The sequence below is a fragment of the Coffea arabica genome, chromosome 1c (genome assembly GCF_036785885.1).
Source record: "Coffea arabica cultivar ET-39 chromosome 1c, Coffea Arabica ET-39 HiFi, whole genome shotgun sequence".
Taxonomy (NCBI): Eukaryota; Viridiplantae; Streptophyta; class Magnoliopsida; order Gentianales; family Rubiaceae; genus Coffea; species Coffea arabica.
In genome coordinates, this window is record NC_092310.1 from 39685419 (window position 1) to 39702319 (window position 16901).

At 35.5% G+C, this 16901-nt stretch overlaps 1 protein-coding gene across 1 annotated transcript; it reads left to right on the top strand.

Moving 5' to 3' along the window:
* The first annotated feature begins 14968 nt into the window (after positions 1 to 14968).
* LOC113739450 (zinc finger BED domain-containing protein RICESLEEPER 2-like) lies at positions 14969 to 16567 on the top strand. The gene is made up of 2 exons (XM_027266669.2): positions 14969 to 15097; positions 15878 to 16567. Exons 1-2 carry the CDS (start codon positions 14969 to 14971, stop codon positions 16565 to 16567), a joined length of 819 nt encoding a protein of 272 aa, XP_027122470.2.
* The last annotated feature ends 334 nt before the right edge of the window (positions 16568 to 16901 follow it).

Below are 16901 nucleotides of genomic sequence, written 5' to 3' on the forward strand. Positions count from 1 at the left end.
TTTGGATTATTGTCTAGAATTTGTTCTTGCAATTGCCGTTTTTAGAGTGGATGCTTGAGTTTGGAGCTGGACATGAGTTTTTCTTTCTCTCCAGGACTTCTTCATCTCTGCTGCAAATTTCTCCTTTCCTAGTTGTTAGGACTCCTTGATAAGTGCATATTTTACATGTTTTAAGTATGTTTTATTAATTATTTTGGTGTGTTTTAACTCCTTTGATACCTAATTAACTAAGTTTCTAGTGAAAATATGCATTTTGTGGTTTAAGTGGTAAAAATTACATTTCTATGGATTTTGATGGTGAAAACTTCATATTTTTGTAGGTTTAATGATTCAATCATCAAATAGAGTGAGTTAAGAAGATAATTGGATGATTGATGATGGTTTGAAATGATAAAAAGAGAACATGAAGTGCAAAATACTCAAAAGATGAAATGCAAGTTTTCCAGCTTTGAAATCTTGTGGTAGTTTGGCTCTATCTTGAGATACAAGCATTGGATTAAGGTGTTTTTTTGAAGTTAAGAGATACATCTACATTTGGTATGAAAACATCAAGGTCCAGTTCAGCCGTTTTCATTATCAAAAAGTCGAAATACAGAAGTACATTTTCACGATCGAAAGATGAAATAGACTTCTTGTGAGGACCCGAAAAATTTCTTATTTTTATCGAATATTAATGGTTTAATTAAGTATTTATCCACCTGTTTTCCCCAAATAATTTATTACGACCATTTTAAATCCATTCGTATGGAATAATATTTTTATTATGCTTTTAAAATGTCCCGTTAACAACTTCAATTTTCGGAGGATTGTTTAGGTGAGAAATAATGAACACGAGCATTTCAAGGTGATATTATATTCGAGAGTATGATTATCCTGGGGAAATTAAGAACGGACAATAGCAGATCAAGAAAAGTTAATCGAGAATTAAAGATGAATAAGTTCTAAGTGAGCATATACTACTCATGCGTGGATAGTTTTCCAAAAGACGCATGGATACAAATTTATTGGAGATTTGAGGAGTTAATACTCGACTCATGTGAGGACTCGTAAAACTCCTATTAAAACCCTATTTTGAGCTTATTTAATTATTTACTTGTTCATTTATTCTGAGTAATTATTTTCTAGACTTATTGATCCTAATTACGTGGAAATATAGTTTCATTACAATTTTAAAGTGACTTGTTTCAAAAATTAATTTCCGGGAGCGCGTTTAGTGAGAACAGTGAATAGTGCTTGGAAATTTTACCTGATTGAGAGTACAATAGGCTTGGAATATTAAAGACTTATACAATGGACCTAAATTAGGTATTTTAACGATTAAATACTCAAGTGATAGTTATTAGTATTATCGTTATAAGGATTTCTTGGAGGTTTCGCGTTATCGCGCTTAAATTGCTGGTACGCGTTTTCATACGCGCGATTTTAATTGAGGGACTTTAGACCCTTATTTTGGGATGAATAAGAGTGAATAATATTTACATGAATATAAGTGCATTAGAGGTTTAGTACACTAGTGAAATAAATGCGAGAGAAATCGAGCCCAAACGCACCCTACGCGTACTATTGAGAGTTGACTTTTGCTCCATTTTACACCACACAAATGAAGCTTCTCTTGGAAGCTAAAATTGAATCAACTCTCTCTTTCTTCCTCACTAGAGCAGCCGGCCAAAGGGGAGCAAAGAACAACACCCAAGTTCTTCCATTTTTTTCTTCATTTCCCTCAACAAACTTGCACCATTTCACATCAAATTTTCACCACACTTAGCTTGTTACTTGGAGAGTTCATCTAGCTATCAAAGAAGCTCACTTTCCAATGTTTTCTTGGAACTTCAAGGGACCGAAATTCTGCTCTTGTACACCCACCAAAGTAGGTAATGATCCAACACTCTAATCTTGGCCTATGGAGGTTGTTTTACACTTGGGAGTTTAGATATTCATGTGGGTGGCTTGTTATTGTTGGAAAATTTTGAATGTGGGCTCTATGAACTCCCACTCTTGGGTTGATGGCTGATGTGGTGCTTGATGATGGATTTAATGTTGGTTTAGTGCTCAAAATGGTAGATTAATAGTGCATAGCTAGTATAAACTTCAAGGAGTGCATGAGAGAAAAAGTTCCAATTCTGCCCCTGTTTTGATCGTGCCCCTTTTTGTGAAATTTTGAGGGTTTAATGGCTTGTATATAATGTTTATATATTGTATGGATAGTGTACAAAATTTCATGGAAAAATATTGAGATTTGGTTGGTCAAAGGAATTATTTTTGTGAAGCTAGTAGACCTGGAAACTGTTCCCGTAATGCTCAGACCAGCTTTCTTGTTTCGTCCATAACTCTATGCTCCGATGTCAAAATTGAGTGCCGTTAGAGGCATTTGAAACTAGACATTCCCAACTTTCCAATGGTATAAAATACACATTCTGGTTCCATGTGTGTGAGCCGAACCAACCATTTAAAGTTGGCTGTTCTGTTTCTCTGTTTTCCTGGAATGCAATGCTAAAGCTGCGACTTGAGGCTCGAATTCGAGCTAGTTGTGTGCTGAATTTCAAAACAATTTCTTTTGTGAAATTACAGCTCTATGGATATATTTTCTAACTCCATAAACCATGCTCAATTCGGAGTTAAATTGAGTGAGTTGTGATCAAAATATGGAACTTGCCCTGCTCTTGAAAACCCTTACTTTTGGACAGAATTGATGCAAGGCTTGGTGTAGACTTGTTAATTGAATTTCTTGGTGTTAATCACCCACAAATGTTGTTTTGGGATGCCCTTAGACCTTTTCTATGTAAATGGACCATGGTTGAGGTACCCTCTAGGTTAAACGTTTTGAAAACGGCAAAACGGAACTTACAAGGCAAATTGCCTTGGAAACTTTGAAACTTTGGTGATTTAGTTCACCAACTTCCCATGCATATTTATTCATGAAATTTGGTAGAGGAGTAACCCTCATATGTTAGTATGTCCATACCAATTTTGGTGCTATTCCAAAGCCGTTTCAATGTTCAATCAAACTTCCAAAGTTCATGATTTAAGCTGAAAAACCCTTGTTTATCAAGGAAATTTTGGTAACTTTGGGTCACCATATCTCGGTGCTCAAAACTCCAGTTATCATTCTGCTTATTTTGTTATACTCTTGGATTGCAACTCTAATAGATTTTAAAATTTCAAAGGCTAGTTCAAATCGAGTGAATTTTTCCGAATTTCCAAAGTTGGCCAAAAACCAACTTAAAACTACCTTGGTAACTCAAGTTACCAAATTTGAGCCAAAATTTGAGTGCCTTCCACTTAAATTCATGGAAAGATATTTTCTAGGAAATTTTAGTACTTTGGAAGACGTTTCCAATGGTACCAAATTTACCAATTTTTGACTCGTAGAAAATAAGTTATGATTTTTCAAAAATTGCACCAAAAATCTAAAACTTTGGAACTTTCAAAAGAAATCTGCGCGGGAACTATTCTACCAGAATCCGGCCTTGAATCTGGCCAGTTTTTGGTCGGATTAGCGGCTGGATTGGTGATGGGATTTGAAAAAAAAAATGGAGGCTAGCCACTGCCTCCAACTCGGCCAAGAATCCGGCCGGATTGTGACGTGGCCCGCCTCCTTCCTATTTCGATCGTTTGTTTTGCAATCTTTTTACTCGTACTTGCTTCCGTCCAATGATTTCAAGAATCATAATCCGATTTTACTCGAATCTTGTACCCTTTTGCGAATCCAACTTCAAAGACAAACTCAAATGAAATTCTCAAAATATTTCCAAACCCTACTCGTGTTCAATCTTTCTCACAACTTGGGGACCTGTAGTAATGGTCTACTATTCGTTGTTCAGGCACGCACAAGGACCTTTAAGAGGATCCTACGGTGGAAGTTTGAACTCTCGGTTGAATCTACTTGCCCGCATAACTTGGTGAGTGTCAAATGTGTGTCTACATGAATTCTATGGACTTGATTTATGCTTGGATTGTCGAATTACCTGCTTAGCCTCCTTGGTTTTGAAAAATATGGAGTCGGGTGTATACTTTATCGCACTCGTTCTCATTTGAAACAAATGACTCTTACTTAACATGATTTACCTGGTTTACATGACTTGAAATACCTACTTAGACCTGTCGAATGCTTTATGACATGACATGGTATGCTATGGCTGCATACGTCGTTGGAGTGAATCTCATTGACACTTACATGATACATGGGGGACACCCAAACTCATAGGCTGACCTTGGGACTCGAGCCGGCATGGGCTTGGTCGGGAACCTTGGGGAGCCATGAGAATCACATGATAAGTTTGATCTATTTGAGAGATCTTGCTTGGCATACTCATGGAGTATAGCTTTATAAATGTCGTGCGGGCCCGAAGCGGTGTAGGGTGGACGGATGAGAAGTAAGTGGTGATCTACGGTTTGGAAATATCAACCCGGTTGACGGAGAGTCATCGCGGGAAGATATACGAATGAACTGGCAAAGCAAGTAGAACTTAGCTCCTGAGAGCTACCATATCCTTGAATTGTTTCTGTTTACATTTCATTGGTTTTATGAATTACTTGTAATGTATCACTTGAACTGTTAGTTTGGCTTGTTACCTGAACAACGTGCTTGCATGTGTATTCTTGGCCTCACGAGCGTTTTGTTCACCCTGTAGATTTGTTTTCCTTAACAGGATTGGACTTGGAGAAATGTTGGAGAAACCCCCTCTTGGCGTACTCTTGTTTTAGGGTTTCCATTGCACTTTGGGGCTAGACTTGTGATTGATGTATATTTTGAATATTGATGTATTTCGAGGTCCCGATGTAATGATTGGGCAGATGTTGAATATTGATAAGCTTGAATGCTTACGCACTGATTGTATTTATGATATTTAATCGTAACGTCTAGTATTGTATTAAAATTGGACGGAAATTGCTTGAGTCTTGGCGAGAGTTGGGCAGGCGTTCCGCGGATACCCTTTGGTTCGCCTTAGGGAGAAGTGGGGGCGTTACAGTTCTAACTAGTCAAGAGTATTTTGATCATTTCTTGGTTCACAGAGCTCCAAATTTGATGATTCTTGATACATTGGAAAGCTAACTCAAAGTGTTACAACTTTCATGTTCTGTACAAGTGTTAGTTCAACCTCTATCATCAAGAGAATATCAGTTGAAATTGGATAAAAAAATAGAGCAAGGATAAAATCTGTTCAGAATTGAGCAACCTGCAAAAGGCAATACGTGGGATACAATACACGAACTAAGGTGGCGTTTTCGAGGTTGCATATTCATCATTTTCAACTGTAACTTGCTCTGCAACTTGTTCTTTGTTTACACAACTTTCCAGCTCAATTCCAGCAAGTAATTTCGGTTGTATCTGACCAAGAAGAGTGTGGAAAGCTGAAGAAACAACTCATGGGAGTTTCAAAAGTAAAAAATGGCAATTAGAAACAACTCATTTGGCTCTTGAATCCTCTATAAATAGCAGCCTTTGGAGACCATTTTTACAACTTTGGAAGGCTAGAGAAACTCACCAAAAATTAGTCTTCATTAGAATTTCCTTAGTTCATTAGTTAGGTCAGTATAGTATAGAATAATTTAGATAGTTATGTGTGTTATCTACTCTTGTGTATTGGCTAGATTAGAATGAAGATGGAGATGAAGAAGGAGGGGTTAAAACTCATGTGACAAGGGTTATCTCTTCTCCAACTCTTTATCTTTTGCATTGGATTCTTAAGTATGGTTAATATGCAAGGTTTGGATTTGTGTTTCAATATGTGTTTCTAAAGTTTATACCTAGAGTTATAGATGAACTTGCTATATCTTATTAATGATATTTACTTGGTTATTTGATGATATTATTTTGAGTAAATTATTTATCACTTTTCTTTTCTAATGATGATTAAACGGCTATTAATTGTGATAGTGTTAAGGGATTAAATTTGCAATGAGAATTAAAATTCAACACTAGTTCAAGAAAGTGATAAACCTAGGGAGTTCACTCACGAGAGTAGAGGTGCACTTATGTGCCTTTAGTGACTTATTTCATGTAATTTCATAGAAAAAATAAGTTTGTAGTTAATTTCGTAACCACGAGAGTAGGTATGACTTAACTACAAGTATAGTTGATTCACTACGAGAGTAGATTTCACATACATTAGGAAATTATGCCATAACTAACCAAAATAATAGCATTCACTTAACCGGTAATATCATTTGCAAGAGTAGTAAGGAATTCCATAACTTTAGGAGTTTTCTATTGTATTTTTGTTACTTTTATAGTGTAGATTTAATTTCTTGTACCTGTGATAGTCTAAATAATAAAGAAATTTAAAAAACATCAGTAATTGATAATATTCCCTGTGGGATTGACACTTAATACCCTTATACTCAATAAATGACTCATATACTTGCGAAAAATTGCATGTGGGGTATTTAGAATTTTATAAATGTAAAACTTGATTGTGGATAAGCTAATTAATATATGTATACCCACGCTTGTCAAGTTTTTTGCGCCGTTACCGGGAAAGATTTAGTCAATATCGGTGCTAAGAATTATTTTATTAGTTTAGACATTTTACTTATTTTACTTATTTTTGTTGTGTCGAGTGTCTTGTTGAGTCTTTATTAGTATGTTTTGTATTTATCAAGTCACTAATTCTTCTTGACTAAACTTGCTTTTGATCAACTTTGGGAGCATGTTTAGGGGTTCAAGGAGAGTAGAAAATATGTGCGGACAATGCATAAGAAGTGGAAGTTCGGTAGCGAATGGTTACTACATGCAAAGCTCTAAGCATAGAGGTAAACAATAAATTATCAAATGTATGTCATTTGATAATGGTTTGAGATGTTTAAAGGTTAAATTTGATGTTATAATGTTAAAAGTTCAATTGAACACCATTATGCATGAAATTAGCAAAAGAGAAATGCTAATGCTTTCAATTCTTATCATATGATTTATGACTTGTGTGAAAATTATCATGCTACTCATACATATAGGCAAGTATAAAATGTAGATTATTTTGATAAATTTGGGCATTACAATCCTTGTTTTGGTCAAAATAGTTCTAATTGGGACAATCTTATGTTTATGGTTGGGATAATCAATGTGCATATAATACTTCTCCTTATTTATATGATTATCAATCCAAATGTGTTCAATTTGAATCTAAACCATCTTGGGAATTAGCAATATAAAGTTAACTAATGCATCTTTGCCTTAGAAATTAGAAAGTGAACCATTAGCTAACGATTCTAAGCCGTCTTGGGAATTCGCTATAGAAAAGTTAACTAATGCAACCTCCGACCATTTTGATAGGGTTGAAGAAAGGTTAGATGCATTAGCTTCTCACTTTGGTAGAATTCAAGATCAATTACATGTATTGTGGGAAGTTATTTCTTCTAATGATATGCACAATGACCCTAACATGAATGGTGAGTATGTTGCATGTGAAAATGGAGTGCATTTTGATGAAAATTATGCATCTAATGTGTGTTTCAATGAAAAAATGTCCATTTCATAAGATAATATTCTTGTAGATGAGTATCAATGATTCATTTTTCACCCCTCTTGAAGAATGTGTTGAAAGTATAGGTTCTAAAGATGTCGTTACCCAAGAAACGCAAGTGGATGTTCCTTTGGTGAGTTCTTAAGTGACACACATTCAAGCTAATATCTATGAAGCACTTAAGATAGGTAAGCCACTTCCACCTCTCACATCATTAGAACACGCGTATTTTGTTGTTAAATCACCTTTTAATGATCCATCACATCCTAAAATTGTGGATTATTCATTGACAAAATCTCCTTGAAAAATGAGGTGAAATAATCAAATTAATGACTATAAAGGAGCGTTTATTGGGAGGCAACTCAATAATTTGGTTTTTATTTCAATGTAGTGCGATTTTATCATTTTGATATGTGTTGATGTTATTTTATTTTGTTTATTTTGTAGGTATTGGAAATGGAAGCAAAAGTGACCAAATAAGGTGAAAAACGCGAAATTTGATCAAGGAATCCAATTCCTCTATTTGCGTAAAAGTTGTTTTTGATTCGTTAGAAAGGGGTAAAATACATGTTTTGATCATTCTACATGTGTGCATATTGATAATTTTGACAAAAAGATGATTTAGGATGCATTTTGAGCATCTGGGGTAAAAGTCAAAATTTTGAAAAGTTGAAAAATTTTGCAGAAAAATTACAAAAATTGCAAAACGCGACTAGGAGTGTCAATAGGGCCGGGCCAGCTCGAACCCGATCCGTTCAGCTTGATAAAAAGCACGATGAGCCTACAATATTAGTGAGCCGCTGAGTTTGGACCTCAAAACTAGGCTCACATTACCTATGGGCTGAGCTTGGGTTTTATTAGACTCAAGCCCGATAGGCCCGGCTAGGGGTGTCAACGAATCGAGCTGCTCGCGAATAGTTCTCGAGCAGCTCGTTCAAATGATCGGCTCGAGCTCGGTCAAATCGAGCTCGAGTCGATCTTGAACTATTCGAATATTCCAACAAATCGAATTCGAGCTTAAAAAGTTATGTTCGACAAGCTCGCAAGCTTTTCGAGCTTAAGGTATATTTAAATATATATAATTTTATATTTATAAAATTACTTAAATATATATAGTTGTAAACTTAATTACATGTTTTACCTATTAAAATTCAAAATATATTAGGGGTTTTCTTGTCTTTCCAAATAATTCTAAAAAAAAAGAAATTCACATATTAGACTCTAATTAGGTCAAGCAGCTTCAATTCTTGTCCGCCATCTTCTTTCTTTCAACGAATCGAGAGCTTCCTCACCTCAGTGGCTCAGTCCCTATTCCTTAATCCTCATTCCTCACCTCAATCCCTAATTCCAATTTCAAATCAAACCCATTTGGGTTGCTAACTCTAGCAGTCCAGCCGTTTCATTTCGCTGTTGCCAACTCCACCCATTTGTTGTCAAATCAAACCCATTTGGATTGTGCAGCCGGTGCAGCCGTGCGGCGAGCGGAAGCTTGGATCTTGAAGCAGGTGCAGGCGTGCAGCAGGTATTTCTTGAAGCTTGGATCTTGAGTTTTTCTCTTCCTTTCTGTATTTCTTTGATGTCTATTGGGGCTGAGAATACCGAAACGTAGTTGGTTGTAAGACTAAGGGTGCCTTATGCCCAAAAGCTCAATGATACACAAGCTACACCTTTTCTGAATATTTCTTTCATCGATGGTGATCAGTGGCTGCAACCATACAATTAATTTGAATATTATGTTAATTAAGTTGTGGGAAGAATTTGCAATGGCTGAATTCAGAATTTGGTGTTTTCAATGATTTAAATTATAATGATTGAAGGATGAATATATTTATTTGGAATTAATTTCTAAAATTATTTATTATAGTGTTTGAAACATGAATAAATTTCTTGGAAGGATTCAAGAAGATTTAACAAGTAATTTATCAATTTATGTAAGTAGAAGACTTTTTTTTAATAATCATTATGTGTATTAAAACACTTGTAACATGCTGTAAGGGTCCAAGTATTTAAATCGAAAATATGTTCCCTGCAAAAAACTTGCACCGAAGCTTTGTCTCCAACAGAATGAGGCATCCAACAATTCAGTAACTTGTATATTTTGCAACTGGCGTAAATCTAGAGGTCTATATATAATTGCGTACTCAATTTTTTGTAAGATCAAATATATGTTGATAGGGATGTACAATGATAAGATGGTGGTGAAATGGTTATGTTCTAACTTATTATTATTATTATTATTATTATTTTGTAGAAAGTGAAGGCAGCAAAAGAGATTCTACTTCCCATAAAATGAATGTGATAATTGGAAAGGTATATTGTTTGTATTTAATATTTCGATTCTTCTTCAAATATCTTATTTTAGATTTTACCGCTACTATTTAATTACCTAAATTATTTATTTTATGTAGGGCCTGGAGTTGAAAATTTGGAATCCATAAGCAAAAGCTGGAAAAGATTATTGTGGAATGGACAGCATGCTACTGTCTTTAATTGCAAAATTTGTTTCACATTTTTTATTTGAATGTTGACACTTTGGCTTTGTTTTTCCTGTTTGTGTGACATGGTGGACGTTGGTTGTGTGACTTATCTCTGAATTTGGATGTTAGATTTGATGTTAAAATACAGATGAATTTGGATATTGGTTGGCATAATGGCTGAAAAGTGTTGACAATTTGATTGATGCTTTGGACTTTAAATTGGTACTTAAAATTGGTTTGTCTCAAGCCAGTTTATCATGTGGATGAGTTTGGATTTTGAAATTTTTGATTTTGTAAATTTCTATGGGAATGCTTGAATTATCGAATGCAAATGACAGATGAAAAGACTGAATGAAAGAGCAAATTTTGCTTGCGAAGAATAGCAGACTCGAGCTCGAATACATATTCGAACAATTTCGAGTACGAGCTCGAGCCTCACGATTTTCTTACGAATCAAATTCGAGCATGTAAAATTGATATTCGTCGATCTCGAGCTCGATCTCGAGCTTTAGACACTTTATCGAACTCGAACTCGATCAACCTACTATTCGAACTCGATTCGATTCGTTAACACCCCTAGGCTCGGCCCTATATATAATGTAATATAGATAAAATTTATAATATTTATATTTTGGTAATATAATTATATATATAGGTATTATACATAATATTTATGTTTTAGTATTATATTATATATAATTAATCAATTCTATAAATATTGTACAATATTTAGTAATTAAAACTAACTGTACAATTAATAAAGTCTTTTTGTCTCATTGACTAATTTCTATTCATTCAAGAAGAGTCTGACTATTCATTGAAGAGTCTTTAGAGCCTAATAAATCATTTTGTCTCATTGTCTTCACTGAAGAGTCTTTAGTCTTTGAGAAGAGAACCCAAAGGCCAAAGCTTGGTCTTCATACTCATAGTCACACTCACAGCTCATAAGGAACAAATAGTCAAAGCTCCACAAGTGACAAGACCACCGAATTGACCGAAGCACTTTGTTTGGTTACCCTTCATGTGATACCCCAACTTTTAGGATACTATTGTTGTTTAGTCTCAAAAAAAATATTACGCTTCCTTTAGTTTATTTTTATTTTAAGACATTGTTTTGTTTTAAAGACTAGAAACCCTAAATTCTAATAAAAAAATCCTAGTTTTACTTGTGACTATTCGGTTTTCTCAAATCTCTCATATTTTACCCGAAACCCTAACTGGAATCAAGGGAATTGTAAAATCCCTCACATTTTTCTTAAATGTCCTTTTATTTGGAGTTTATTCCTTTTTAATAGCTTTACTACTCAATCACCCCACAATAAGTGCAAATGAACCTAGAAAGTAGGGTTTCACTTTTCGTTTTTTAAGTTAGCGTGAATTAGGGTTTATGCCTATCCATAGTGCGACTATCCGATACGAAGTGTGGGTCAAATTTGGTGATTAAAAATGAGTTTTAGATGATATTAAGTGTGGGATTAGAGGTGATAATAATAAGTTAGTGAATTATAAGTTAAAACCCTAGTATATGCGATTTAAGGAAAATCGGGCTGAACCGACGTGTACCGTTCTCTACCGATGGATTACACCACTTGACCACCACTTTATTATCTTAATTCCCTTGTTTTTACTTGACTAATTAGCCCTAAATTATCCCTTAATCCAGCCACCTTTGTTGACTAAAGAAAAGGAAGAAAAGAAAAAATTGAGATTGAATCCTACGGCGACATTTGGCGGTAATCTACTTAATTTTGACCCAAGCTTATTAATATATTCTTAACCTTCTTGAAGCTTCATTTTAGCCTCCATTTCTATACATTAGAACCGTGACTTAGAGAGGAGAAAAGGAGAAAAAGAAACCAAGTGAGCAACCACCAAGTTTCACCTTGAATCACCTTCATTTGAGCAAAATCAATGAATCCAAACCGATTAAACCTTCATTTGAGTGCTTAGGTAGTTGCGTGTGGTAAAAGTTTGGGAAGAAAGTGTTTGGTTTCACACCTACAAGGGAGTTTTTGGCAGGTACATGGCTGTCTTCTCCTTATCTTTTACTTAAATTTGGTTAAGGTTGGATAACAATGCATATTTGTGCCAAATGGTAGTTATTTTAGTGGTTTGGATGGATATGGTGCATGTTCTTGAGTTAGGGTTGAGTTGGTTAACTGTATTTGTTGTTGTTTAGGTGGTATATGGTGTATATAATCTTGGATAGGAGGTTGAGGTAGCGGTTCAAGCTAGAAATATGAAGTTTGCACCTTAAATTCATTAAATTCCAGAATTAGAGCTCTTCACTGCTTGGTTCTGTCTGGTCCTGTTCGACCATGATGGAGGCCGAATTAGGCTTGGAATAAAACATAAAAGTTGTAGAGAATGATATTTTATAGTTACCTGTAAAATTTCAGCTCAATCTGAGCACCGTACCATGTGAAAAGACAAACATATCCCTGACTGCCATAGGAAGAACTTTAGGGACAGTTTTGACATTTCACCAATCTGACCGCATCTGTTCACCCTGATGTGTACTGAATTAGTGTTTGACCAAAACATGAAAGTTGTAGTGTTATGTCTTAGCTTTCCAAAGCCCCTAGAATTGTCTCGATTGGACTTCGATAGCCTGAGTTATTGTCATTTACGCATAGTGTGGTTGACTAGCCTGAATGTGAGATTCTGGTTCTATAATTTGAGATTTTGACTTAGATACACTATAAACTGGACTGAGTGGTCTCCATTAAAGTTGTAGGCCTTTGTCTTAGATTCGAAATGGTATAAATTTCATCCCAATCCGATAAGTGTAGCTTCGGTTGTGCTCGTTACGCTAAGTGACGGCAAATCTGTCTTTTGATTTATGCCTTCCATTTCATTTCCGGACATGTACCTAGTTTAATTTTATACTTGTTTGAGTTTGAGCCTATGGAATGGCTATTGAAATGAGATTATTTTGTGTGTGACTTTGGGACTATTTGAAGAAAATATTGAAGCCATAAATGGCTGGAAATTAGGTAAAAACAAGGGGCATGCTGCCAAATTTTCGCTAGAGATATAAATTTGCCTTTGGAGTTCTAGTTCTGTATTTTGCAAAGTTGACTTGGATACACTGAAAACTGGGTTGAGGTGTCTTCATGAAAGTTGTAACTTTTTTTCTAAGCTTCGAGACACTATCTAGTACATTTTGATCCGATAACCACAGCTCCAATTATGGTTAAAATCGTGTAACCCGTTTTGTACCATTTTTTGATTATTTTTGACCGTTTTTGACCGTTCTCGATCGTTTAAGTTATAAACTGCTATTGTATGGTCGTTTCACTTATGTGTGTATATAATCTGTCTATACAGACTATGAGACTTTTGACGGTGACGGTCAAGCTCAGTGACTTGTATCGTTTTTCGTGCCAAACTTTATCAAGTGAGTAATTGGGTTGTTTATTGATGTGAAATTGTTAAAGTTTTTTGTATATGTTAAATGGGTACTTATGTGTGTATATAATCTGTCTATACAGACTATGAGACTTTTGACGGTGACGGTCAAGCTCGGTGACTTGTATCGTTTTTCGTGCCAAACTTTATCAAGTGAGTAATTGGGTTGTTTATTGATGTGAAATTGTTAAAGTGTTTTGTATATGTTAAATGGGTACTTAGGCGAAGGTGTACTTTATCTCACTCGACCTAAGCCATCCTTTGTTTTGATTTCATATGTGAGAATACCTACCTTATGTTGAGTATCACCCTTTTGCTGTGTGCTGATGGGGGTGATTACATGACTTGAATTAAACCTCTTTTGCTGTGTGCTGTTGGAGTAAGTACTTTGTTGTGTACCTTGTTGAGAGATACCATCTATTGAGAGATTGGATATCTCAGGGCTAGGTTCCAGCCCGATTCCAAGGATAGACGAACTATTCGAGCCGGCCGGGCCTTGGTCGACGATAGTTCCATGCTAACCTTGGGATTTAGTTCTTTGTTAAAGTTTTGATGAAAGCTAAATTATTTTGTTTCGCTCGAGCTGTTGTGTGCTGTTGACTGGCTAGCGGGGGTTGATAAGGTGAACGGGGAAAGTTAAGTGGAGTCTACGGTCTATGAGTATTTTGGTTGACGAAGTGTCAACAGGCGTTCAAGTTCGGGGAATTGAACTGGCTTTGGAGCCACCCGTATCCTACCACTGTGATGTTACATTTCTGTATTGATGTAAAATATTTGGATTTCTATGCTTAATTGAATGTGCTTTTACATTTTTACCCCCAATTATTCACTAAGCATATAGCTTACCCCGTTCAATTTGTTTTTCTTAGTAGGGGGTACGAGCAAGGCGTGAGACTTGTACAGAGTAGTCTAGTTTTGAATTTTGAATGGTACTCAAGCTAGCACTCGACAAGGATTGATTGGACTCGGACTGTAAACACGTTAATGTATTTGGGTATGTATAAACCTTGTAACTGGATCTGAGCATCAATGTATATATTAAGTTTGAACTTGTGGTGTTACTTATTTTCCAGGGATATAAGTTATTTTCTAGAGACATGAGTGAGTGAGTCCTGGCGAGAGTTGGGCAGACGGTCCAATAAACCCTGGGATATGCCCTAGGGAGAGGTGAGGCCGTCACATTTCATTTCTCTCATGACCAGCCACTTCACCAAAGAGGCAAAGACCAACAATTTTCGAACTCTTCGCGCCTCCACTGACCACCTCGTAGGCTCGCACTTCGGATTCTCCAGTTACAACTTTCAATCTCGGTCTTCAAAACCAGAGGCAAGGTAACTTTTAATTTTGGTCTCCAAATCCTTTATCTCTCCGATCCAATGTGTTTTTCCTTTTTTTGTTTAGAGTTTTATTTTTATTATTTTTATGGCACTTATAAACTACACCTTGGTTTTTATTTTTTTATTTTTTGTGATTTAATTATGGATGTCAAATTTTGGGTCATGTAATGGTCTAATATATCTTGGTTTACTATCTGGAATTGCCCTTTAGCTCTAGCTTTTATGAATCCTTTAATTTGATAAATACTTTACCTCTTTAACAATGTCTTTTTTTTGGCATTAGATGTCAGATGCAAACAATGAAGACATTGTTATTACAATCACAGATGTTGAAGCAACAAAAACTGCAGCCGAACAAGAACCTGAAGGAGAAGAAGCAAATAAAGGTGAAAAGAGGAAAAGAAAAATGAAGGTGAGGTCCAAAGTTTGGGCCCATTTCACCAAGATTTCATCAAAGGAGGAGGAATGTACTTGTAATTATTGCAAGAAAGTTTTCTCCTGCCGCAGCAAAGGAGGAACAACTCATTTGCATCGACATATATTTGGGGGCATATGTGTAGCCCACAAAAGAGCCATGGGTGGACAATTGTCAAAAAGGCAAACACTTTTTAGTTTTCCCAAAGGTAATTCAGATCGAGCTAATAACTCTATTTGGAAATTTGATCAAGAGAGTAGTCGAAAAGATCTAACAAAGCTTATAATTAATCGAGAGCTGCCATTCAATTTCGTTGAAGATAAATCACTTCAGAAGTATGCTCTGGGTCTTAATCCAAAGGTTAAATTTGTGTCTAGAAACACAATGAAAAGTGATTGCATGAAAATATATGAATTTGAAAAAAGTAAATTGAAGGAGATTATTTTGCAATCCAAACCAAGAGTATGTTTGAGAACAGATACTTGGACATCTAAGATGGATCTTCCTTTCATGGCATTGACTGCTCATTTCATAGATAATCATTGGAAATTGCATAAAAAAATTATCAATTTTGTCTTGGTTCTAATGAAGGCATCCGGGGAGAATCTATCTGATATAATTATTAATTGCTTGCTAGAGTGGAATATTGATAGGATATGCACCATAACTATGGATAATGCTTCAACTAATGATGTTGTTGCTAGATGCCTGCAAGAGCATTATTCATTTATAGGTGCATTATTGGTAAATAGGAGCAATATTCAAGTTCCTTGTTAGGGACATGTTCTTAATTTGATTGTTCAAGAAGAATTGGATGAGATTAATGATTGTATTCATAGGGTTAGGAATGCCGTGAAATATGCTAGAGGATCTGCAAAGAGAAAACTTGAGTTTCTACACTATGCTAACCAGGAATGTATTTCCAGAGGCAAAATGTTATCTCTAGATATATGTACAAGCTGGAACTCAACATATTTAATGCTTGAATCTACATTACATTATAGGAGAGCTTATGACCGCATGAAAACTCGTGATTTGAACTTCAGGGATCCTCCATTGGCTGATGATTGGGAAAAAGCTCGGATTGTTCATGGTTTTCTAGAAATTGTTTACACTGTCACAAAAATTTTCTCTGGCAGCAAATATTGCATAGCTAATGTGTTTCTTCGTGAAATCTACCATGTGTTCATGTTATTAAGAGAAACTTCTATAGAAGATAGTCCATTTCTTGGAAGCATGGCAGTGAACATATTGGTGAAATTTGAGAAATATTGGCTAGAAAAAGAGCCAAATATCTTGCTATCTGTTGCTTTTGTTTTAGATCCCAGGTCTAAAATGAGAAATTTGAAGACCATCTTTAGCAAGATTTATGAGAGCTATTTAGCACCATATATGTTAGATTGTGTTCACAAAACACTTCAGGATCTTTTCATCGAATATGTAAAGGCTTATGAAGTGAGTTGTTAGCAGGATATAACTTCACAAAATGAAAAAACTACAGGGACAGGCAGCAGCACTTCTTTCACAGCAAAGAAGAATTACATGGATGATTTTTATAGCCTTGACGAGGAAGAAGATAGCACTTGTAGCAAGATAGAGTTGGACTCTTATTTAGAGGAAAAGATATATCCAAGCAAGGCCAATGAAGAAGAATCATTTGATGTATTGGATTATTGGAGAACTGATGCAGCCAAATTTCCAATATTGTCCATGATGGTAAGAGACATTTTAGCTATTCCTGTTTCTTCAATTGCATCTGAGCGTGCTTTCAGTAAAGGAGGATGTGTTTTGAACAAGTTTC